This window comes from Anas acuta, chromosome 3 (genome assembly GCF_963932015.1).
Source record: "Anas acuta chromosome 3, bAnaAcu1.1, whole genome shotgun sequence".
Lineage (NCBI taxonomy): Eukaryota > Metazoa > Chordata > Aves > Anseriformes > Anatidae > Anas > Anas acuta.
In genome coordinates, this window is record NC_088981.1 from 111,168,191 (window position 1) to 111,193,591 (window position 25,401).

General features: G+C 38.8%; 1 protein-coding gene across 4 annotated transcripts; it reads left to right on the forward strand.

Moving 5' to 3' along the window:
* Nucleotides 1–6,703: 6,703 nt before the first annotated feature.
* GCFC2 (GC-rich sequence DNA-binding factor 2) lies at nt 6,704–24,848 on the forward strand. Of its 4 annotated transcripts, none has more exons than XM_068678769.1 (18): nt 6,704–6,957; nt 7,727–7,837; nt 9,109–9,264; nt 9,900–10,115; nt 11,144–11,229; nt 12,486–12,601; nt 13,665–13,851; nt 14,786–14,909; nt 17,036–17,114; nt 18,293–18,405; nt 19,024–19,223; nt 19,942–20,095; nt 20,365–20,486; nt 21,292–21,368; nt 22,010–22,076; nt 22,639–22,785; nt 23,073–23,197; nt 23,421–24,848. In XM_068678769.1, the coding sequence occupies exons 1-18, from the start codon at nt 6,756–6,758 to the stop codon at nt 23,533–23,535; spliced, it is 2,397 nt and encodes a 798-aa protein (XP_068534870.1). In that variant the 5' UTR covers nt 6,704–6,755; the 3' UTR covers nt 23,536–24,848. The 4 variants fall into 4 exon arrangements, with proteins under 4 accessions (XP_068534870.1, XP_068534868.1, XP_068534871.1 ...); XM_068678767.1 differs by having other exon boundaries at nt 6,705–6,957; nt 9,106–9,264; XM_068678770.1 differs by having other exon boundaries at nt 6,705–6,957; nt 19,945–20,095.
* The last annotated feature ends 553 nt before the right edge of the window (nt 24,849–25,401 follow it).

Consider the following 25,401-nt stretch of genomic DNA (forward strand, 5'->3'; position numbering starts at 1 on the left):
AGTACAGGTGATCCAGCTTTGGAAGTTGAACTAGATGTCTTCTTGAGGAACTTCGTGGCTCTTTTCTTACCGGGGTCATGTAATGTGTGACATCTGTTCCACTGACCAAAGGTCACGCACAGACCTGGGGGAGGAGGGCTGGGAACTGCACCCTTGGTATGTGGTAGGGCATGCTGCTGGTGCACATGATCAAAGGGAAGATGAATCATGCAGCAGGGTGATTTTTGATGTGTATTAGTTGATTTTAATTTTATACACAGTCCTGCAACCACTTAGACCTATGGATAAGCTAGAACATGAATTTAGTGACACAGTATCTGCTCTCATGCCACTATTACCTCTGCTAAAAACCTCAATGTAACCCAAAGGAGATAAAAAGCTGTAACATCTTGGCTTTGGCTACCACCTTTGAACATCAAGTGTGAATTTTATACTCTAACAACGCTTGCAACTCTTAATTACATGTTTTGTGTTATTGTTAAACATTCCTCTCTCCCCATACTAGATAACTCATATGCTAAACATATGCTAAATAAAGTTAATTTTTTTTTTTTTTTTTTTTTTTTTTAATGTATGTAGATTTGATAATCTGCCTACATGAAAGAAGGTACTTGGTATCATTCAGTGCCTGGTACTGAGACTCTTTGTACTACATTGAAAAAAATCCCCAGTTGTTTTTCTACTTCTATCTTAAGACATACCACCACCTGAAGGTAAGTTATTAAACCCAATAAAAAAAGGACAACCAAACACTGTGCCCAACAACTACCTTTGAGATGACAGAGTGCACAAAGCAGGAAGTATATAAAGGACTTTGTGATACCAGATTCTGTAAATATGACAGATGGGGAAGGAAGTATTTATGTTATTAATGTTATGTGAGGTTCCCATAGAAAAGCAGCAATGTAGCTCACTCTGAGGTAGCTGCAGATGTTGCCTCCTATGACACAAAATTTAAGACAAGAAAACCTGCAATAATGTGAGCTTTGTTGCCTGGGATGGAGTGAGAAAGAATGCAAAATTCAGCCGACTCCCTAGAGAGAAAACCTGGGGTAAAATTCCTTGGGTAAGGAATTAGCATATCAAAGCTTTATGTATTCTTATTCTAGACTAGCTGAATGTTTCGTCTGCATTATGACAAACAACCAGAGCTAATCAGAGGTATTAGAACAAAACATATCTGTAAGATTAGTTAGTTAGCAGGGAGAGGAACAGGACTCACTGGCTGCTGTGAGGACCCATTTGAACACAGCAGCACCTCAATCATTTTCCTTGTAATTGGAGCATGTAGACATCCAAAGTTTAGTGTGAGCTACAAGAACTGCATCCTTGAAGTGAAGCTGAACCAACTTACCAAACCCTAGAAGACTCTTACAGAGCTAGTACTATATCTACTTTGTGTTAATATATATCTATATTTGGTGCTAATTTAGTAACTGCATTACCATTTCTTTAAAATGAATACTTTTGTCCTCTGGCGTATTAAAATTAAATTTGTTTTAATTCAGAGTTTGACTACTGCTTAAAGTAGGTTCAGAAGAAAGACGCTCTTCTTAAATGAAGGTGGAGTTTCTAAAAGGTCTGTAGTGGATGCTGCCTTTGGGCATCTCAGTGTTTAGGGAGAGTATGCTTTTTTCGGGCTTCAACATGAAGTTTTGGGGGCTGATGTCAAGTACTAGGTGAAATAAAAGACCCTTCTTGTGGTAGTTAGTACTCTGCAGGCAAGGAGTAGACAGTGGGAAAGCAACTTAAAACTGCAGGGCAAAATTTGTTTGTCCCAGAAAGCCATTGAGGTTAAGCAAATTACTGATGATTAATAGGAAAGACAGCTGAAAGGAGAAGAAACAAAACATACGATAGCATAGAGACCTGTTCCAGACATTGGGCCAGGATTTCAGCATAACAGCTATGCAAAAGAGACCAATTAAAATTAAATGTGTGGGAGAAGCAGAAAAAGAAGTGGAATTCACTATCAGCAATGTCTCATCCTGTAGTATTACTATGTTATCATTTACTATACAGCAAGTTCTTGTCATACCTGGTTAAAAAAAAAAAAAAAAAAAAGAAAAAAAGAAAAAAAAACTACCAAGATATTACAAAGATGGATAAACTAGAAATATTAATAGCAACTCAATTTTCACATTAACATTTTACTTTTTTATCATTATCTGTACCTTATCCTCAATTCCCTGCTACAACCAATTGTGTGTCTTTATTCATATTCAACTTTATTCATGATTTCTTTTGCTACCAATGGAGCAATTGCCTTATTAAAGTTGTTTAGAATGAACAAAGTGGCACTAAGTAATACATCTTCTTCCCTGCTCTCTGTGTACTCCATAATATCGCTTATTTTCTCTGCTGTGTTGCAGGAAAACAATCCAGAAGTGAATACTTTGTTCTCTCTGTCCAAGCCCTCTGACCAGGCAGCATCTAAGCTTGCTGACAGACATGTCTATGCAAGCATGTTTAAAACATTTAAAGTAAAGCAAAGGATATACATGAACACCAGAAATCAGCTACTGCCAAGAATAAGCCATATTTTGTGAACACTTCCTGATCAGGCATCAGGGAATGCAAAGTAGAGCAACTATTTCTGAATAGTCAAAAAGCATTGATGGCAGCACAGTGATTTGCACAGGTTCCTCTTGTGGTATCCTACTTAATTTTGCTTGCTATTGAGAGGTATTTCCTCATCTAGAAGTCCAGCTTGGTGTGTCCCAGCTACATAGAACTTAGAAACAGCCACACCTACCCGATGAATGACAGCTCTGACCCTTGTATTAGATTCAGCTCAATTATTCATGGTATATTTTCTTTTGTGCCTTTTCCTTTTCCCCTCAGCAACACAAAAGCAATGAGCCCTCTTTTAACACTCCTACCAGGTTTCATTTTTACATCAGCATTCAACTGCTTTCTGCCTTTTGAGCAAGTGGTAGATATTGTCTTTAGCCTAGCTCTTTATTTAAACCTGGAGACACAAAACACAATGGGATAAACAAAAGGACAAGTTCATATTTACTTTCCACACGTAACGCTACAGGGGTGGTGCATTTTGGATGTCGATTATGAGTAATAATTTATCAAAAAGGTATACAAGCACAAAGTGCATGCTACATCAAAAGTAGTGCTTCTAGAGATGCTGTTTTAAAGTCTGAAGCAGAAACCCACACAGTTCTTAAAACAACAAATGGTTCAACCTGCTGTACTAATTTGCAGGATTTTCTGCTAGTTAATAGCTGTATAAAATAAAACAGTAATGGCTCAACTTTCTTCCCTGCTGAGCACAGATATTATTTTGTAGGGGATGGGGAGCTGGACTGTGTTTGTTCAGAGTAGCTCCTTTGGCTACTCATACTGAAATTAGTTTGAGATCTAAAGAAAATCTATGTAACCATAGAGAAAGCAGATTTCCAGGCAGGCCAGAATATGTTGTGAAGGCAGCACTGACTCATGCAGGCTGAATTTTGGCAAATAGTGTTGTCAACAGCTGAGCAGATACAGAGTTTTACTTGCAAAACCTAGCTACAGCACAGGCATTGAGAGACATGCAAGTAGATAGGAATTTCAGGTTTCAACTGCTGGCAATAACACATTAATAGCATTAAGCAAGGTTATTTGTTGCAATTTGTAATCCTTACACTATAATTAGTAAATAATGCTTTGATAAGTCAGAGTTGCAGGTTCTTTTCAGTTGCATTTGTTTCTCCACTCTCAAATGATTTAAAACAAGCCAAGAAAGCAATTCTATTCCAATAGGCTGGTATCTTTATCTGTTTCCTTTTTTTTTTTTTTTTTTTTTTTTTTTTTTTTTTCCCCAAAGCCAGCAGTTTTAGGTGCTAGAAAGATGTCATTGGGTTCATATTGTTAGGTTATGTGATAAAAGTGGTGTGAAGGGGTACAATGGCAGCCAAGGACCCCAATTATAAGCTCCTGTTTGCAGCTGTGAGCAAGATGGTCCACACCAGCAACTGGACAGGGGCTGTTGTTTCAGGGGCTCCAATGTTCAGGTGCCAGCAAATGGGGAGACTGGAAACCAGGCCCCAGAACCACTCTTAAGAAGTTATGGTATGCCTCTTACCAGAATTTTGCAAAATCCTCTAGAGTTAAAAGTTGCTTTTAAAGGATGAATGATATAAGAATCAATTTTGAAATATTTTTTCTTTGATCTTTCAGTATGTTTTGTGAGTTGCTGTGGAATGTTTTTCTCATTCAGAGATTTCAGGAAAGATGCAGGCATTCTACAGAGAAAATAAAATACCGTGATAAAGATAGGCAAAACAGCGTAAAAGAGCAAAGTAAATGTATAATCAATAACATAATTAATACAATCACACGTTTACTGACAGAGTAAACAGATCACTGGTTTTAAGCCAGTTTATGGATGTCTACACTAAAGCTCTGTGTTAATGAAACGTAGACATTGCTCATGACTGTGGTTCTTGCTTGTCCCTTGTAACACTGACAGTCTGAGGTGATACTGCCCTCCTCTGTTTTGTTTGCCTCATATTCTGGTGGACTTTTCCTGACACGAACAGAAGCAAGCACGAAGTATTCCCTCAGCTGCTGCAAACACCCTTGTGCATACAGTAACTCCAGCCACTGGAGGTAAAGAAGTTGTTGCATTCAGAAGGTTGGATCTAGTTTTCCAGTCTTGAGGCAAAATTGAGTTGGCCTTTGATTTTGGGTTCTTCTGCACTCAAAACTTGTTTTTAATGAGCGGTGAGTTCCACAGAGCACGTCACTTTGTAACTTTGATGTTAAAGTTTAACAGAGGTCAGGACAGAGCTGAAGTCTATGGAGTGTGAAAAGAGGCCATACTATCAGTCCCTAATGCTTAACTGGAAATTTTATGCAAGACTTGTCTTGCTTTCATGCTATTTCTTGCTTTGGTAAGAGAAACCTATAGAAGTTTGCTAATCTGCTTCACTGATCTCCACAGAGCCCTTCTCAAAACCCATTTCCCTGGCAAATGAACTTTTAGTGCCCAACAAAATAAATCCATTGGCATTTGCACTGAAGTCCTTCCAAAGAGATACTATACTGCTTTGCTGCAGTTGAATTTGCTTTTCCTCTTCTGCACTGGGATCATCTTGGTTAGATGCGACTACTTAGACTAATATCTTGTCATTTAGTGAGCATATTAACTTGAGTGACAACTGCAAACACAGCAGTTTCTCCCTGCTAGTAAAACCAACTGTGCCACAGATCTGTTCCATGTTTCTGCCATGCTGAAGGCCTGGGCTATTGTGTCTTCTAAGCAGGCAGTCCAGTCCTGCCTAAACAGCACTCACTAGATGAATTTTATTATTCTATTACTTACTTCACTATTAAAGAATTTAAAATCAGATAGAGAATCTCTCAAGACTGAATATAGAGTCAGAGAAAAGGAAAGAAGCTTTCAAAAAAAAAAAAAAAAAAAAAAGTCAGAGGAAACACAGGCCCCTAGGAAAACTCTCCAAGATCTGTTTAGCATCATGAGGCATCAGTGCTGGAATAGTCAATAATAAGCAAGTAACTTAATTGACATTATTCCAGGTTGACCTATGCCAGCAAACTCGGCATTGTCCAGACTACAGCGGATAAATTCGGTGTATCTGTGCATCCTCAGACTATCCTTGACTTTACCCCTCAGTCAGAGAAAACACACAGGGGAAGCATATATAAATTGCAAAGCTATAATGCAGCTTTGCATCAGAGCTCACAGTAAGTCATTTTTAGGCACAAATCCATAAAAAGGTTTAGTTCTGTTGCTTGCAAATCTACTTTTTTTTTTTTTTTTTTTTTTTTTTTTTCACAAGACCCACCAACCTTTTTCAGTGCAGAGGATGAATGATATTTGCAAGATGAATCGTGCTTATTGAATTGGCAAAGTTTTTAGAATCCTTATTATTCATTGTACAGCCTTAGGTTTTATTTAACATGCACCATTCAGAACCTGCACTAAATAGAAATATATTTTAATTTTCTCTTAGGTTTTTATATTGTTCTTATTGTACTTTGTTGTGCTTCACAAACACAGCTTCTCTTCTCCACAGGATTCCTGAGGCAAAATAATATTGGTATCTTCATCCTACAGACGAAGGGGAGAGACTTGGAGCAATTTAAGCATGAAGTTTCAAATGCCCACTATTTTTTTCCCACAAATATCCACTATTTTTGGATATTTATCTTGGGATATAAAGGCCTTACTTGAAGGACCCGCCCTGTTTCTGGTGTAACCAGAGGGGCTGGATCTGAAGCTTTCTTTCCACAGATCACACTCACCACAGAGATGAGGGATGGTGCGTGACACTGTACAGCCCCTCACCACACAAAACAAATTTAGTCCCTTGTTTTGCCACCGTCCTTCTGTTCCAACCCCCTCACAACAGAGCTGCCACTTCCCTGCCTCCTTCAGCAAGCTAAATCCAGAGAAACAAATTAAAAAACGTGACTGTTTTGTGTTTTTTTTTTTTTGACAACTACATAGCACCAAGCTGAGGGGCGGGGGAAGGCACCCCGCAAGGCCACCCCCACCACGAACACACACACGCAGCCCTTCAGATAAATTTTATTTTCACGCGTTTGAGCGATTAACCACCCACAAAACCCCTTCGACTGGAAGCCGAGGGACATTTCTCACACTCCCCTCAGCCTGTACCAGGCCCTTCCCCATCCCCGGGGCGCTGAGGCGGAGCTCGCCGCTCAGGGGGCCGAGCCTGCGGCCGCCGCGCACCCTCAGCACGCAGCTGGTGCCGGGCCCGCCCCGCGCCATGTTCCGCCGGGCCCCACGCACCTTCAGCGCCCGGCGCCGCCCGGCCTCCAGCGGCAGCAGCAGCGAGGAGGAACCGGGGGCTGAGCCTGCTCCTGCCCCTGCCCCTGCTCCGCCGCAGGACCCCGGCACCGCCGCTGCGGAGGGGCCGGTGCGGAGCCGGGCGGGAGTGCTGAGCTTCGGGAGCGAGGAGGAGCGGGAAGGTGAGGGGCGAAGAGCGGGAGGGTTCTCGGCTTCGTGGTGGGGGGGTTGTCCTGATGGAGTCTGCATCAACTGCTTGGGCGCTGGAAGGGGGGAAAATGGGGTGAAAAGGGCTCGGGGGTGAGATGAGGGCAGGGAGATCGCCCATGGGCTGCCCACAGGCAGCAGCTCTTCAAGAACTGCTCCCACACGGCTCCGTCCCACGGGGTCCATCCCCCAGGAGCAAACTGCTCCAGCACGGGTCCCCCACAGCTCCCCCCAGACCCCCTGCTCCTGCGTGGGCTCCTCTCCACGGGCTGCAGCTCCGGCCCGGGGCCTGCTCCTGCGGGGGCTCTCCATGGGCCGCAGCCTCCTCCAGTACTCGAAAACAGGAGAAGCAGCTGAGGGAACTGGGGTTGCGTAGTCTGGAGAAGAGGAGGCTTAGGGAAGACCTCACTGCTCTCTACAACTACCTGAGAGGAGGCTGCAGTGAAGAGGGTGTTGGTTTCTTTTCTCAGGTGACAAGTGATAGGGCAGGAGGAAATGGCCTTGGGGAGGTGCTAGGAGAGGTGTTGGTGTATCAAGGAGGCTAAGCTCCAAAGATGTGAATTCAGAAGTAATGGATCCTGAGTGATAAAGTGATAGAATTAGACTTAATGCAGTCAGAGCTTCAAAATGTATGCTGAGTGCACATGTAAGGATTGTTTGCTTTATATATATATATTTATACACACACTCACATATGTATGTGCTTTGTTGATATGTGTGAGTCATTCTGTTTTATCTCTACAGGTGATGAAGACCTTTTCAAAATCAAAAAGCCGTCCTTTAATGAAGTAACCTTTAGAATTCGAAAGAAGAAAAGCCTGCTGCCTGCACAGAGAGAAGCAGAAGAAAGCAAAAGTAAGTACTTTTACTGTTAGAAGATTTTTCTACGTTAGTTTTATGAAATCAGTAAATTAAGAGTAATGTGTTGATACTGTTAGATGTCTTCTGTTTGTTATTTGAATCTGGGATGATACTTGCAAAGTTACTTTAAAAGCTTATAATTTTAATCCGTTTCTACAGATTTTATTTTTTTCCTTACTGACCTTGCTAAAAGAGGGTTACAACTTGGGGGTTATTCTTGAGAAGAGCTGAGTATGCAAAATCTCTGTAAAATATCAACATTAAAAATGTGACAAACGTATCTTTCAAACTGTAGTAACTATTCAATGCTGGTTACTGTCAGTTTACACTTTCTCTTAGTGCAAATATTGAGATCAAATATGAGCTTAGTAAGATTTTGTTTGGTGGAGCTTAAGGGAAACCTTACACTTTGTGTTATTAAACCATTTGTTATTAAGATGTGGATATCTTAATTGGATACCATCAATAGGCTTGATTGTTCTGTTAATATTCTAAGTGTTACTGAATAACAGTAAAGTTTCTTAGTGGGATTTGGGGTTTGTCTCTTTTACAAGTGTGTAAGATGTTCTCTTCCTTTCTATTTACCTTTTTGACACTTGTGGCAATTCACAGATATGTTGCTAATGCTGCTGCTAGATAAAAATAAACTAGGTTGAGATAAAGTTTCCTTTGTGGTTCAAATAAATCTTCAGTAACTTCTTATAGAAGTATGCCTTACTCTTATAACTAGTGGCACATTCTGCTGTTCAGTAGTCTGATGACTTACTGAAGATGTAGTGGCAGATGAAGAGAAATTAGTGTTTTTAAAGAATTCTAATAAAATCAGAGACAAGACATGCATGAATCTTTACAACTCAAGTACAGACTCCCTCATTGTTAATGCTAAAGACAATCAAGCCACCCCCCTTTATGAAATGAAGCTGTGACCTATGAAGACATAAATCAGATGTCAGCTGGGAGCTCGTGTTGCTCTTGTGTGTACAAATGTGCTCTGTCTCTCAGAAGAATGTGTTAGTTCAGGGCTGCTACAGATGCTTCAATTCCAGATTTGAATGAGATTTGGGATGTAAATAACTGTATTGGAATGTGTGAGGGTTTGGTCTGTTTTGATAAGGACGGGTGGAAATAGATGCGTGACCAGTCTTTGGTCATACGGTCCAAACAGTTACTAGTAACTAAATAGTAATTTAGTAAAATAGTTAATGGCATATCACATTTCAGCAGCTAAAATTTAAATCATGTTTTACTTCTTTCACTTAAAGCAGAAATCTGTGATTTGGAGCCTGGAACTGGTAACAGCGAAGACACAGAAGAAGAGAAGAAGGAAGAGGAAAGTTATTCTTCACAAAGTGAGGACAACAACAGTGCAGACTCTGAAAATGAATCCACTCCTCCAGGGAGGAGAAAGGATTTATCACCAGGTCAGTGGTGGACATATTTATTTATTTATTTTTAGAAATAATATTACAACTTTTGTTTGAAAGTACATGACAAGTGAGATGAATCCCGCTAACCTGAAGTCATGTAAGATGTAAGCATCTTGTTTGTGCTGAGTTGAGGCTGACCCTTCTGAAAGCACAGGAATAGTTCCCCAATATTTTTGACTGCATGTGTTTGTGGTTCTGTTAATTTCAGGAAATGGATTAAAAATTATAACCGTTCCTTTTGCAAGAAAGGCAGTGGAAAAACTGCTGTTTAATGACGTATAATTCACTTTGAGATTAGAATTTAATCTCATCTGTGTTGTCTTATTTGTAAACTTTGGGTTTCTTTGTAAACTGCATTAGTTCAATAACTTTGATCCTTTGAAGGGATGGAGAAAAGGACAACAGGCTAGTGATTATTTGAAAGAAAGAGTTTTGTTTTCTGGATGGAGCTGCTTTTTAAGGCTGTCTTTCCACCTGCTAATATTCACTTACAATATTATATGGTAAGGCTCCAAGAAAAATATCTTGTCCTGTATTCAGAATTGTACAGTGAACTTGAATTGTGGTGGTTATTGACATTAGGAACAATACAGAGCATTACTTGGATTTTTTTTTTCTCTTCAACGCAGTTAATATCCCCAGTGCAGCCTGTATTGAGTCTGCTCGGAGGAAACGTCACTTAGCCAGGACTCAGGCTGATTATCTTCCACTGGATGTTTCAAACGGTCGTCAGGTTTCTCGGAGAAGAGAAAGCAGTGACGAGAGTGAAGACGGGTCTGATATGAAGAATCTCAGTTTTGCTCCGAAAATGAGAACTCTTAGGGAGAGAATGGCCGAACACATGGGTGAGTTCGGGCCGTTTTTCCCATTGGCTTTTTCCCATTTGTCCTTGTTTTGCTGACATCTGGAAGAATGAGAGAATTTGCTCCTGGGGGGTCTTGGCAAAAGGCTGTAAAGCTGATGCTTGGGTTTTATATGAGACGTTTACCTGCTTTAGGTTTCACTAATGTAGGGGTGCAGGATGCCTTGAGGAAAAACTTTTACAATAATTCTTGACCTTGTTGACTTGAGGGGAAAAAAAAACCAAAACACCTTGTTGGAGACATCATATTTAAAGTATATAAAACTGGTGTAAGAACAATTATCCTATGGAAACTTTCTAAATCTTGTTTCCTACTTACTCTCCATTCTACCCAGTGGTCTTTTCACGTTGATGTTATGTCTCTTGAAAATGTGGAGGAAAAAAATAATCCCCAAACAAGACAGTCCTTCAGAAGTAAACAAGCCTATTGCACACAAAGCATATGTGGCCCTTCCACTGTTTTTTAAACTTGTGTGGCTGCTTGTGGTTTCGTTTATGAAGCACTGGTTTGCCATACTTGTAGACTAATTTTGTTCTTATTTGAATAATGGTTATAAGGATTGCGTAGCTATGAGCTAATTCTGTAATTCTAATCAATGCTAATGAGGTACTTTTGTATCTGTAGTAGAGCATACATTTTGGAACACTCAGGGATTTGCTCTGTATAATGTCCCCTGTTACAGTCTAACTGTACTTACATTTTATATAACTTTGCTTTGAAACATAAGCGAGGCGTTTGTGCTCCTGGTACTGCCGTATTAGTTGTCTGAGAAACAGTATGTAGAGAAAATGAATATTGATATCAATTCTACAAATTCCAATTGCCATTTCCAAGTCTTCCAGTTTCGAAGTCCTTCGTGTGCAGACTTCTCATCTGCCATTTTTTGTGTACGTCACTTCTCAGTAATGGCTGTGGGAAGTGGTGTTTTTGAGGGAGGAGGAGTATTGGTCAGGGAATAGGGAGGTAGGTAAGGACTTAATTACTATACTAATGATTGTTTTTACTTCCAGTGTCTGTTAGCGATGAGTCAAGTGAAGATGAAGCACAAATGAAGTGGGAAGAACAGCAAATAAAGAAAGCTGTCAAGCTCTCTCAGGTGATGTGCTTTCTTAACCACTGAAAGTTGCTTTTTGCTCATAGGCAAGAGAAGAGAGCTTGTTCTGGAGTGGTATCTCCTTTCTGCCAAGTCATAAGAGATTTTTAGGAAATTAGGTGCTGGTTATTCCAGGAAAAGGTGATAATGACAATTTGTGATCTCTGCATTGCTGTTCAGAAAAAGGGTATTGTAATGCCTCAAGGGGTTACCAATTTGTGAAGGAACACCTTGGGAGAAGCAGAGATGAGCCCAGGGATCTTGACAGAAAGATTTTTCACATACTGCAGTATAGAAAGATGCAAAGTCAAATTGGCTATTTCATCAATGCTAAATTGCTGTTGTGTGGCAATCAGTTTTTTTTTTGTTTGTTTGTTTTTTCCAGTTAGGCAGAATAGTCTTTTTTTTTTTCTGTTAAATAACTGACAAACATGTTTTCTGAGGAGGTTTTGTTTCTGGCTTAAATGGTGTATTCTGGATCAGACTAGGAAAATCTGAATAACCAGTTTTTTATTTCAAAAGGGACAATTGTAGAAAATGCTGCTTGTTAAATGGGAGTAGTCAGAGGATTGGGGGAAAGTTGCATCGATCTTTTGAGTTTCAAATCCAGTGTGATTGGTTCTTATGCCCCACTTGTTTCTGCAAAATCCTTAATTTCTGCTGCTCAGCAAATGGCAAAAACTGTTGTAAACCTTGTTAGTCATGCACTTGATTGCTTCAGTTAATTGTGTTTTGGTTAGGTTTTAACTTACAAGTGTCTACTGTTTTAGAATGTAGTATGTCTTGTAAATTATAAGATAAAATGCTTGGAATCCTTTTTTAGTTACAATTACAGTCAAGCTGAGTTTTCAGAATGAAAATTCTGTCCTTATCACTGCTTAAATGTAGTTCATGATTTCTACATTTTATGTATAAAATTGTAGTATTAGCGAGGTCCAGCTGTCGTTTTGTATCACTAGAGTGATTAATATATTCAGACCAAGAAGAGAGCAATTTCAATGCATCCTAAATTACAAATTGTTTTGTGCTGTTTGTTTCTGTATACTCTGTATGGATGCAATGTATATACAGTTCTTACATTCAGTTTTCCTTGCTTTTGTTTTACAAAAATAATCCTTGAAATATGTATGTTTTTATAGTATGTCTTGGATGTTCAGGTTGTCTCGTTGATCTCTAAAGCTGCAGAGGCAGAACTTGTATAAATTGTTTATTAAACTCATTAAATTTGTCTTAAAAATTAACAGTTACAATTCTTACAGGAAATTTACAGTGATGCTTCCCTGTGTAAATCTCAACCAGCTAAACCCAAGTTTGATACTTCTGTTTCCTTACCACCTGTGAGCTTGGAAATCGTAAAAAAGCGACTGACTGAAAGGTAAAAACTGATTTTAGAATTAACTTCTGAGATGTCTGTTCATTTTGTTGCAGAAGGAGAGATGACAGCTTGTTATTCTTTCTCCTGAATATTGGAGGATTTCTGGATTAACATGCCAGTTATGTCTAGTACAGTATTACAAACTTTTAACTTAGCAATGCTTTGTTGTTAGAGTATATGGACTTTTCAGCAGCATTTTATTACCTAGAATAAAGCAGTGGATCTTTGTGCTCGCTAGTAGTTCTTACAGGAGCATAGGTACAACGTTAACTTTGCCACGCATGGAAAACTTCAACCAGGGCAGATGCAGCTGGCTATCCTATCCCTCTCACACTGATTACCAGCTATCCTATCCCTCTTACCTTATCCTATCCCTCTCACAGTGATCACCAGCTGCACAAATAGCTTAGTATTTCCTAAAGCAGCAGCACAACCTATGCAGCCTGTTTAGGACCTGTCTTGATGGGACTAGATCATCTTTAAAGGTCCCTTCCAAGCCATGTTATGATTTTTTTCCCCTTAGTTTGCAAGCTGTGACTTCTCTTCAGCTATTCAGCAGCTGCTGTATGGGCAGCTGAAATGTCCCTGGGTGAAGGTGAACACCAAAAAGGTGTTTGGGCAGGACAGATGGGGTCAGGCATCCCAAGGTAAGCCATCCCCTGTCATCCTTCAGAGCCAGCTCAGCCAGAAGCAGTTGTGGACATACTGACATGTGCTATAGTTTTACTGAATTTGTTACCTAGAATCAATTTAATATGATATCACTCAACTTCTCATGGTTTTGAGGAGCACGGTGTATTGAGGAATCTAGGTAAAATGTCAGTGGTGCTTTCAAAACTCACATAAGTGACACTTGATTCTCCAAAGCACAATGCTTGCCCACACCCCATGCTCTTGCAAGTGCTGGCATGCGTATAACTTCCAATGCTTCTTAGCTCAGATACAAGTGCTATTCTTAGCACACGCAAATGTTTTATACTTTATTTTAGTGGGAAAAATGTTTTGGAATGCATTAACTGTTAACTTGGCAATATTTTCAATTGTCTGGGTGTTTCTTTTTTAGGATAACATCATTGCAGGATGTGCACTGTGCCCACCAGAGGGAGTATGAAAAATATATGCAGGACATTGAAAGTTCAAAGATGACTGTTGAGGAATTGGAGAAGAATTCAGATGCTGCTTTGAATTACAAATTCTACAGGGGCATGAAGACATATGTAGAGAACTTGATAAACTGTTTGAATGAAAAAGTATGTATCTTTTTTTAAAATCATGATAAAGGTGCATTCTTTCAATGTAAGATGAGGGGTTTTTTTTTTGGAAATGATGGTAAAAAGGACACTACCCAATTAAAAACTCAGAAATTTGAATACATCAGGAAACAAAATTAAAGAGAAACAAACCAACCCTCACCATGACCTAAAGTAATGATCAGCCTAGTATAGGTTTACTGACTTGGGCTGTGGTCTCACCTAGAGTTTGGTGGATAAAACCAAAACCTTACTGGAGGGAGTTTTGTGTGTGTACAGTAACTAGAGTGTGCTGAAGTTGAACAAGAGGTAGGGCTTAAATTCACATTTGGGATCTCAAAATGTATGTGACATCTGTTATATGACGGAGGTAATAAGGATTTCATGTTAGGTTTGAATTGGGATTGATTTAGTTGAGCTATGTAGGGATTTGTCTGTTATCTGCTCTATCTGTTCCCTGAAACATTATCTATATAAAAAGAGGAGGAAAGGTTTGGACGTGGGGAGAGGCTGCCTAAAGTTCAGCTTTAGTGAAAGTGTCCTGTGTAGACAGTGCTATCAAATCTATTTTACATCAATTGCATTGCAACTGTGAGTCTTTTTGTGTAACTCTAAAGAGAGCAAGTGTTAGTATTTCTGTTTTAATGGCTAGTGGCTCAAAGGCGAACTGAAAGGAAACTAAGTGTTACACAAGTGTCCTGTTAAGCGCTTTTCCATAAAGTCTTACGTAATTCTGTGATAAGCAATTTAATTTATTTTTCAGTCTTAATTAAAAAAAAAAAATGCCTGAAAACCTCCAGTGAGTAGGAACATTCAGTCTTTAGTACTTTGGTTCTAATTTTACTGCTGTGCTTGAAAATCCGTGGAAACACCTCGTTCTTTCTTTTTTCATTTTGTTTTATTTCAAACCTGATTACTGTTTGCTATATTTCAGCTGAAATACATTAATGAGCTGGAATTGGCTGCACATGCACTTCTTCAGCAACGAGCCATGGCAGTGTTGAAACGAAGGCAAGATGAGCTGAAAATTGAATCTGCTTATATTCAGCATCTGACAAGTTAGTATGAAGTCACGAGTTACTTTCTTATTAAAGCATTCGATCTTTAAGCAGAAATACAGTTAATTTTTGGATGGTATTTCATTCTTACTTTTCATCTTCTTTCCTCTTCCATTTGTCAGTAACCACGTTGCACTATATCTCAGTTGAAATCCTTACCTCAGTAAGGCCCATAATGTTCTTTTTTCCTGCTATAATAGTGAATATAATACGACCAAGTACTAATTTTGGCTTATTAATCCTGGCAATTATCTCAGTATTTGAAAGGAGATATGGAGCCAGTTTTCTAGGCCTTTAGATGGGGAAAGATTAAAAGGTCCAGAGGAGGGCCATGAAGTTGATCAGAGGGCTGAAGCACCTCTGCTGTGGAGGAAGGCTGAGAGAGCTGGGGATGTTCAGCCTGAAGAAGAGAGATCTCCAGAGTGACCTTATTGCAGCTTTTCAATACTTAAAAGGGGCTTATAAAAAAGATGGAGAGCTACCTCTTGCTAAGTCAGATAACTGGACAAGGGGGAATGATTTTAAACTAATAGAGGAGAGATTGAGATTAGGGGTTGGGAGGCAATTCTTCACACTCAGGGTGGTGAGGCACTGGCACAGGTTGCCCATAGAAGCTGTGGATGCCCCATCCCTGGAGGTGTTCAAGGCTAGGTTAGATGAGGCCCTGAGCAACCAGATCTAGTGGCTGGTGTCCCTGCCCATGGCAGGGGGTTGGAACTGGATGATCTTGAAGGTCCCTTCCTAACCCAAGCCATTTGATTCTCGAAAGCTAGCTGGCACAGGGTTCTGCCACTTGTGAATCTGTGAAAAAGCAATGCGTTTACTGGGCAATGTGACTTTACATTAGGGTGTCTTTAAGGCTCAGCGTACACTCACAATACAGATTTCAGACTCTTCAGTGACAATTATATGAAGAGAAGGACATGAAGAAAGAAGCTTTTCTGTGTAAGGATTTTATCCAAAACACAACTAATCTTTTAGTTGCTGTAGGAAAAACGATAACAATTTTTTAATCCTGTGTTTTCTTTCCACGCTGATGCATTGTTTGTGTGCAGTATGAATCTTTAGCTGTTGCTGTTTAAAGAAACAAACAAAAAATCCAGTTTAAAGCTGTTTAGGCAAAGCAAACAGCGATACACTTGGAGGTTCTGTGAACAGATGGAGGCCAGATGCACCAGTTTCTGGTAACAACCAGCCATGGATTCAGTGCTCTGACTACACAGGACAAAAGGCTGATTAGAGAACCAGCAGCATGTGTAATTTTGTAAAATGGTGTGGTAGACTGACAGCAGGTGCTTAGAACAAAAGACTACTTGTTTGTGTCAATAGCAGCTATTAATTTTTTTTATTTTCAGTTTATTACAAATGGAACCATACTTGAATGTTTAACAGAGCTTTTAATTGTTATGTTCCTAGTTGTGTTTTAATTTAGTGGAAATGATGTTTTTTCTTATACTGGAATACTCGAGCAGTAGGATGCTTTTTTGTATGTTGTGCACATGCCAGCCAGCTGATACTGATACAAATGAATGTCCAAATAGAAAATGCTTCGAGTTTTTTTATTTCTCTGTTGGACTGAAGAATCAGAGTATGGGTAATTTGGGTCAAACAAGGAGACACAAATAACAGGAGATAGTGAGGAGCTGACTAGTCTTGAAATTGCAATGCAATGATCTTGAATAATGTAAATTGGGGATTTAACATTCATTGCAGTGTTGGAACTAAAACTCTGAAGTTATTCAATTTATTGCATAGTTTCATTTTTTTTTAACATACAGGCTAATCAAGTCCCTACACATGCCGTTCGCGCTGCTAGGAGCAGATTGTGGAAGACAGTTCTGTTTCCAACCAGGACTGGGAAGCGGTGATTATTGGCTGGAATGTTTTCAAACCCCTTTTCCATAAGCTGTTACAAAGGAACAGCCACATCTGACTATCCTGCATTTAACATGCAATATTTGCTGTGCTTTACACTGGAGACTGTTACAATTTTTGATCAGGAGGTTTTGTTTTCTTTGGTTATTTTCCAGATGAAAAACAATAGGAGGAGAATCATTTTTGCATTTGGGAAAATAGGAACTCTTAAATCATACTCTTTTCTTTTGTCTGTTTCTGTCTTCTGTTAGCTGGGAAAGACAAACCAACTAACGGTGGATTGGAAGGTGATGAAAAGATTGAGATTCTGAAAACCTGTGAGCAACGAAGGTAGCTATTATGTATATGTACAGCTAATTCTGATAAATGTGTGGTACACACACAGTGGTACACACTAGCTTCCTGTAACTAATCAGTGATGAATGTAAATCTGCAGGATTACTAAATAAGATTACACCCAAAAAAATGTATTTGCCTTCCAGAGCTCAAAGCATTTGGAAAATCTATTTATTAATGTAATTCTCTCCATTGCTAATTTAGATTGTTATTTGAAAATGCCAAGTCTTTAAGTGTGGCTGTTTACAAAACATATGAGAGGAGCTTTTTCTCTCCCTGGTGTAATAGGCAATACTGTGACCTTATTCAGAAATATGTCTTTGTATTATTGCATAAGTAACAAAAAGAGGCTGGGATTACTGTTGCTGCTGGGGGGGTGGTGGTGGTGAATGAAGCAGTACAACATCAAGCCCATCCACAGTCAGTGTAGGCTAGATACTACATCTTGGGTTTTAGTGTTCAGAGATTGTTTTTCATCCATTACAATTCCAAATTTCTTACTGCAAAGCACGGTTATGAGTCAAAGTACCAATGCAACTGAGTTTCAGAGTTGCCAGTAACTTAAAAAGCAGCAACGTGCTCTTAGTTAAAGCAAACCATTTCTGCTAATTGATACAAATACCTGAGTTATTTATGCATGTCATTTGCATGACATATACAATTTCTATGTGACATGTAAGCTGTTAATTTTGCAAGCTGTTTGGTTGCTTGGTGCCATGGCAATAGCATTTTTTGAGCTGCCACAATTTTTATGTGGGCTGTTGCACAAGCTTTCTGGAACCACAGTGACAGACTGAGGGCTCAGTAGTTTCCTACGTACTAAGACTGTCAGAGGTAGTATCTCCAGTACCATGCTAGATGTCTGGTGTTCCAGGTGGAATGAGTTGTTAGAGCCCTCGGTAGGGATGAGGTGTAGTGAAGGTTCCTGTGTGGCGATGAGGAAGATGAGACGTTCTTGTAACCTCCTTTATGTCAGCTCACAAAGCACCTTCTTGTTTCACAGTTCTTGCTCCTTATGGTTAGATGATTACGGCTGCTTCCCCACTGCATTTCCTTAAGTTTTTGTTCTCACCACGTTTTTAGTGTATTTCTGAACTCGTATTGTTTTTCAATAGCTTCCTTCCACATGTACAAGGGGAATGGTAACTCATGTGAGTTCATTACAAATACAGGACTTGCAGACGGCAGGTGAGAGAGCAGTCACAAAAAGCCGATCACCATGAAGGCATGTCAAGTGACGATGAGCTGACTCCAACAGAGGTGACTGAATTCCAGGAGAGCAAAGGTTGGTGCCAGTCTTGATATGATGTATGATAACAAAATTTGTTTCCTGTTTTTTAAATGATTTTTCAAAGGAAAGTGAAGAAATACTTGTGAATTGTATGTCATTTCTTCTATGCTACAGAGAAGAAATGCCTTCAGGCAATTCTGACTAATTACTTGGGTAGAATAGATATAAGGTTGTGTTTTTCGTCTAATCAAATTGTTTTCTGAGGATGGAATGAATGAATTTTAATTCAATGTTTTAATTGCCTTGAATATGTGGGTCAGGAGGAGCTGGGAAAGGCATAATTTTTTTTTTCTGGATAACAGCGGAAGGATTTTCAGGTCTGAAATCGCAGGAGTCTGTGATACAAAGTTGATACAAAGCCAATGTACAAATAAATCTGTGCAGTAGTTCAGAAAGAAGTCTGTCTTTCTGTGGTCTTCTGTTTTTTTTCCTGAAAAAGGGTTTTCCAGAGAGCCAATTTTAAAACCCATTTCAGTGTAAGATATGTGAAAAATAAATGACAATTGCAATTATCATATAGATATTTATGTCCTATAGATTCATAAACTATTCAGCTTATGCCTCAATAAATTGTGATTGTTTCTTTTTATTCCCAATGAATATTATCCATAGATAACATTTTAGAGGATAGTAGGAAAATCTTTGAAGATGTACATGCAGATTTTTGTGACATCAGAAAAATCCTGTTGAAATTCCAGGAATGGAAAGAGAAGTTTCCTGACTCTTACTGTGATGCTTACGTCAGTTTTTGCCTGCCTAAGCTTTTAAATCCATTGATCAGAGTTCAGTTAATAAATTGGAATCCTCTTGAGGTAGGTGCATCATCCAACTTCCTTTTCGTGGAAAAATTGGTTGTATTATATGGTGGAGGTGACCTCTAGGCTTCTGGGTGTTACACTGAAGCAGTAGACAGTGCTCCATAAAACCTGTTATGTTTCTGGTCTGTGCTGTCTTAGTAAACTTGGCTTTTCTGCTTTATTCATTCTTGGTAGTTGGTGAGATCTGTGAGCATTTCTGGCTCAGAGTATGACAGGGCAGAGGCCTGCTCTTTGCAGGGAAGACTTCTGTATGGGAACATTGTCATTAGGATTGTAGGGGCATTCCAGAGCTTGAGATAAAAGTATCTTATTTAGAAGGAGAAAGTCCGTTTCCTCCTGCCAAGTCATTTTTGTATATGAATTGTTTTAATCTGTACTAATACAAAAAAGAGGTGTAGTTCTTCCTGTGCATAGCACAGCCGTTAATTTCTAATGATCTCAGAGTTAGAATCTTCTTAACTTTCTTCCCCTTATCCCCTGGCCCTTTTGCACCATCCCTTGTAAAAAGAATTCTCCTGAGTTCTTTGAAGACAGCCCCACTGTTTGAATTCTAGTTTTAAAACCAATTTTCTTAACTTGTTGTTTTGGCCCATTGGATAAGGATGGATCTAAAACTAAGTGAGAATCTTTGTGGTATTACTGGATGTATTTTTGCGTGGAGCTTTTCTTTTCAATCCTGACCAGCTGACAACTAATAGGAATGATCTTTCAGCAGAGTTCTACAGACTTGGCAGAGATGCCCTGGTTCGGAGCTGTAGAAGAATTGAGTAATGCCGAAAACTCATCTGAATCAAAACGGGATGATGATCCTGATCAAGAGGTCTTGTCTAGAGTGATTGAAAAAACTGTTCTACCAAAAATTGCAGGTATGTTAAGGTTGTCTTGAAAATGTTTGTGTGCTGTAAGCAACCAAACAATAAGTGATAACTATCAGATAATGTTAGATATCTAATCATTCCTAGATATAGTGATTACATGGTTCCACAGAATAAGGCTAAAGTAGCCTCTTGTAAGATTATTGTAAATGAGAGGCTTAGCTTTTTAAATGTTAGCTTTCATTATGTTTTAATGCCTTGAAACTAGAGCAGAGAACCACTTGGATATTATGAATTTAAGAAATTCCTTTGTTTTTCAGTGTTTGTACAGAATGTGTGGGATCCATTATCGACTTCACAGACTGAGAACCTTGTACAGCTTTGCAGAAATATCTTTGAAAAACAAGTCCCGTCCAAAAGTGAAGGCAGAAAAGCGAAAGAGGTAAAAAGCTCCTGTGGTACTGAGAAAAGAAGAACTTCATCCACTGTCCACACTTACTATGCATGCTCCTATGTGCACTTATAACATTGTCCTGAGGTTTTTCAGTTCTGATTGCTTGTTTCGTCACCTTATAGTAAGAACATTTAATAGTTGACTTTCACTAGTCTGATGCTGTCCTTACTGATGGTGGTAGAAGATGGGATATTTCTAAGGCAGAAATCAGCCCCTGTTCCTAGAAAAATTCTGCCTGTACATATCAAAACATCGATCATAGATCTAATCTTTTTGCTTATGACAATAGCAATGGTTACAAGTTTCAGTTTTGCATTTAATTATCTTTCAGAATCTGAGATATAAATGCTAGTAATACTCGTGTTCAACTTGTAAGATTTTTTTAATTAGCTGTTGGGTAGAAAAAAGAGGATTCCTCTTTGCTGTTCTTCACAGCAGAAATCTTAAAATTTAAAAATCCCCAAACTTAAAATGTTCTCAATTTAAACACATTCCCCCCCAAAACACATACTCTCCTATCTGTGGTGATTTTTATATAGAATTTCATGGCTACAAGGCAGCAGGAAATAAAACAAAACAAAAACCAACAATCATCTTAAGGGTTATCCAAAAGGGATGGTTTAAAGCTGAGACTTGCTGACAGTTCTTTAATGTAGCTGTGATCTGTGTCTTATATGCAAGTGGCACCTATATATCTGTGTTACGTTCCTAGATTAACAAAATTGAAATTGTTTTAAATGGAAGATGAAGTCTTTTTTTCTTGTAAAGACCTTTTTTTTTATTTTTTTAACAGGATTTGATTAAGGAGGTTGTCCTAAGGATGAAGAAATCTATAGAGGAAGATGTTTTTATTCCTCTGTATCCTAAAAGGTAACCTGACTCCAGGATTTTTACCTCTTTCTTTTAAATTTTGTTTCTGTATACCTCTTCCTCACAGATGTAGGTGGAATATTGTAGATATTCATCAGCAACTAATGTGACAAACATGCATTCTACTGTTCCATTGTAGGAAAGGTTATGAAGCTTTACTCTTGTTAGGAGTTTGTAAACGTGGACTCCACGGTGGACTTGATGCTTATTTGTTCCTGTAACTAAAAGCTTTCCAGTACCTGAGGTCCTGTCCACAGTCTGGTTTTGCTGTAGCAATTTACAGTACCTGAGGGCCTGGGTTATTTTTAGGTGGTCTTTTACACCTGCTGCTCTTCATTCCTTATGTCATTCCTAAAATAGGGTTTATATTCTTGATGCTTATTACGGAACACACTTTCAGAGATGGGAATGAGGTGTTTCCAATTGCTAATTTTATCTGAAATGATTTTATAGTAGTTGTATTATAATGTGTTTAAAGTGACAGCTTTTTTTTTTTTTCACCTTTAATTCTGGTTGTGCTGGTCACTGTTGGAAGAATTTCCATAATTGTATATTCCTCAGTGTTTGAGATCAATTGTTTGCTTATTTTCTTTTAAAAAACAAAATTCTTATTTCACCTTTTTTCTTATTTTCATGACCAGCACTGTGGAAGACAAATCATCACCAGGTTCAAAATTTCAAGAAAGACGTTTTTGGTCAGCTGTTAAGGTAAAGAAAAAATACCTGTAATGTATTTTCAGACAAATCTGATTCCTGAGAGATTAATACATTAGCTGTTTTTCTTGGTGAAGGATATATTCTTTTTAGCAACCCACATGTGATGATTTAAAAAACTAGAAATGAGCACTTTGCTTACCCAACTGGTACATACTTTGCAAGAGACTTTGATTTGACCATCTGTTCTGCTCTTTTTTTCTTTCCCTTGGGTGCATCAGCCAGACCTGGTGGCATGGCATCAGATCGGTTGGTCATTGTCACTCTGTTAACAGGTCTGTTCCCTCAGTACATGCCTACAGCACAAATGCTGTCCTTACTGTAGGATATACTCACTGCACATTTGTTTAAGTCCCTCAGTGTAGTTTTACTTCTGGAGTGCTAAGCTGGGAATTTCTGAATGCCTGTGATTTAATTCCCGCTAAGATCTGCCTCCTTTAGGGAGTATATTTGTACTAAAGATGAGATTTAGATGCATGAAGGGATAAAAGTTTTTAAACTGATTACCATGCTTCCAGCCACCAAGTATGCATGTTCTGTTTTTTCATCAATGCAGCTGCTCTCCAATATCCTTCTTTGGAATGGGATTGTACAGGAAGACATGGTCCGTGATTTGGGACTGAGCAAGCTGCTGAATCGTTACCTTCTTCTGAACCTCTTAAACACACCACCAGGGCCTGATAACATAGAAAAATGTACTAAGGTAAGGCTTTTTCTCATGAGGACAGGATTAGCCTGAAGATGGCGTGTAACCATGCACCATTTAAGATTTTTTTGTCTGATCTTGGTGTGTGAAACGTCTTAGAGCAAATGTTGGTCTAAGGGTTTTTAAGAATAACTGCTTGTAACGGTAATTTTGTTTTTAAAGAAAAAACATGCTATTAGTAATGACTGAACTTGCCAGAAGAAGTCCCTGTCAGAAGTAGTGGGACTTGGTTTTATTGAAAATCTTTTCTTTTTAAACTTACAAAATATTCTTTGACTCAACAGGTGGTTGCGTGCCTCCCAGAAAGATGGTTCAAAGATCTTGGAAATGGATCAACTCTCCCAGAGTTACTGAACTTCTGCCAGCATTTGCTGCAGTGTGCACGTGTGCTTCACAAGAATAACCAAAGGTATGTGTGTATCGCTTAGGATTCTGCGCTTCCTCATATACTTCATGTTAACATGTTTTTTGAGGCTCTAGATTTTGGGTCCTGCTACTGATCAATGTATCTGGGGCACCCAACTACAGGTGGTGAAGGAGAGATGCCTGACTCTCTAAGTACATTTTAAACTTATTAATGTTATAGCAACACATTTATGTACCTAACTTTATCGATTTTTCATTTTTTATAGTGATGAAACAAAGGAAGTTATTCTTCTGTTGGTGAAAGTCAAGGCTCTGCATATCGTTGAAGACTTCATTGAGGAGTACAAACTTGAACATCTTAAATCCATAATTGGGAAGTAGGAATTTTTGAAGCAGTATTTAAAATTACTGAAAAAAAAGCCTGATATTCACACTAAAAAAGAAAAGTTCTGTTTAATTAGTGGACTCTGCCTACCCAAAGATGTAGTGGTGATCAGTTGACGTCCCTGTCTTACTACTAAATACTTGAGGATTTTTTTTCCAAATATATTCTACTGCCATCTACTCATAAGTTAAGGAGTGTTTTAAAAAATCACAGTTGTCAATGTAAACTGCAGACATCCTGAAATGTATGGCAATAAAGCTTTATTGCTTTACCCTTCTGGGAAGGATTGCAGGCACTCCCTATCTTTCTAGTAAAGTTTATCACTGCTAGAGAGCTGACACCTTCACAAGCTGTTTTCAATATTATATTGCTAACTATCACTCTGAGTCAGCAGCCATTGAACTCTTCTAACTTGTCTGCAGCGATTTTGGTAGGGTTATCATTTAGGTTGTCCATAGTGGAAAAGAACTGATAAAGTTGCAAGGGTTTTGACGTTGATAGAGAAACAGAGGAAGTCAGTGTGCAGTGAAGAGTCTGATCAATGTTTACTGATGGTAAATGGGGGTTTAGTGAGGTAAGAAGTTGCACAATGTCCGGGGAAGAACAAATGTAGTGAAGATAGTGTGTGCCTTATAGGGGAGTTTTGTACTTGATCCAGGCTGAACTTGTGTGTACACACCTGGAGTCGTCACACCTTGATTTATTAGATTCCTAATAGACCTTCATTATGAGAAGGAAAAGCACAACCTCCATGACCTTCTAGTAACCACCTCGTAGGGAAATCTCTTGCTTCCCAGGGAGAGGTCCTGAACCTTATTTCACCGTACCTGTATTACAGAATCACAGAACTTCTAGGTTGGAAGAGACCTCAAGATCATCTAGTCCAACCTCTGACCTAATGCTAACAGTCCCCACTAAACCATATCCCTAAGCTCGACATCTAAACATCTTTTAAAGACTTCCAGGGATGGTGACTCCACCACTTCCCTGGGCAGCCTGTTCCATGTTCCAGTGTCTAGATCTCTCATGTTTTATAACTTTGTATGTTTGCAGTATTAATGCAACAGAATATAAAGGATGTTTTCTTGTAGAAACCCTAAAGCATCTCAAATTCTGATGGGTGTTTACTTGCAACTGTATTTCCAGAATCTTATGGGATGAGAATTTAACTCTTGTAGGTTTGTTCTGTTTTATTTTTTAATTGTAAAATATATTTTTGTAAAAGATTTTAATTGTAAATAGTTCTGATCAGTGTTACAGACAGACAATGACTTTTCAAATAAAACCAAAACAATTGTTTTGAAAACAAGTAACTGTTGTGTTAACGAGCCTCTACAGTTCAATTCTTTAACACGCGACAGGACAGGTATGTGAAATATGGAAAAAACTTTGTCACTACTGGCCCCTCATTACCTTCAAGAATTAGGAGTATTATGCAAATTCTGCTTTCTAATGATTGCATTTTTATTTTCCTCTGAGTATCACAAAAAGCTACTCTGAAATCAGCAGAAGTGTATGGTTTTATTCTTTCTTGCTTTGTTTTATCTGGTCTGAAGCTTGCTCCTCAAGAAGCTACTAGGAAACTATAATTGATGTTCTATTACAATAAACTCTGTAGATGTTGCTTCCAAGGGATTAAGCAGTACTTGTAAGGACTTATAATAATTGCCTTTCATGTTTATGAGCTCAACCCCTGTCCCAGCTGAGCACTTGAGACTCTTCTGTGATGCTTCATGATCAACTTAAACTAATTCAAAGGATCTGGTTTAAAGAGCAGCTGCTCTGGCTCTATTCTTTAAAGCTGATTTCAAAGTGTTTGTATCTGCTGCTCCGGCAGGTTATTATTGGTGTATTATCAGAAT

Coding starts and splice junctions, on each gene's coding strand:
- GCFC2 (XM_068678767.1), top strand. CDS start 6,756: ATGTTCCGCCGGGCCCCACGCACCTTCAGCGCCCGGCGCCGCCCGGCC. Junction 13,852..14,785: donor TAAACTGTTTGAATGAAAAA/GTATGTATCTTT, acceptor GCTATATTTCAG/CTGAAATACATTAATGAGCT. Junction 21,369..22,009: donor ATTCCTCTGTATCCTAAAAG/GTAACCTGACTC, acceptor TTTCATGACCAG/CACTGTGGAAGACAAATCAT.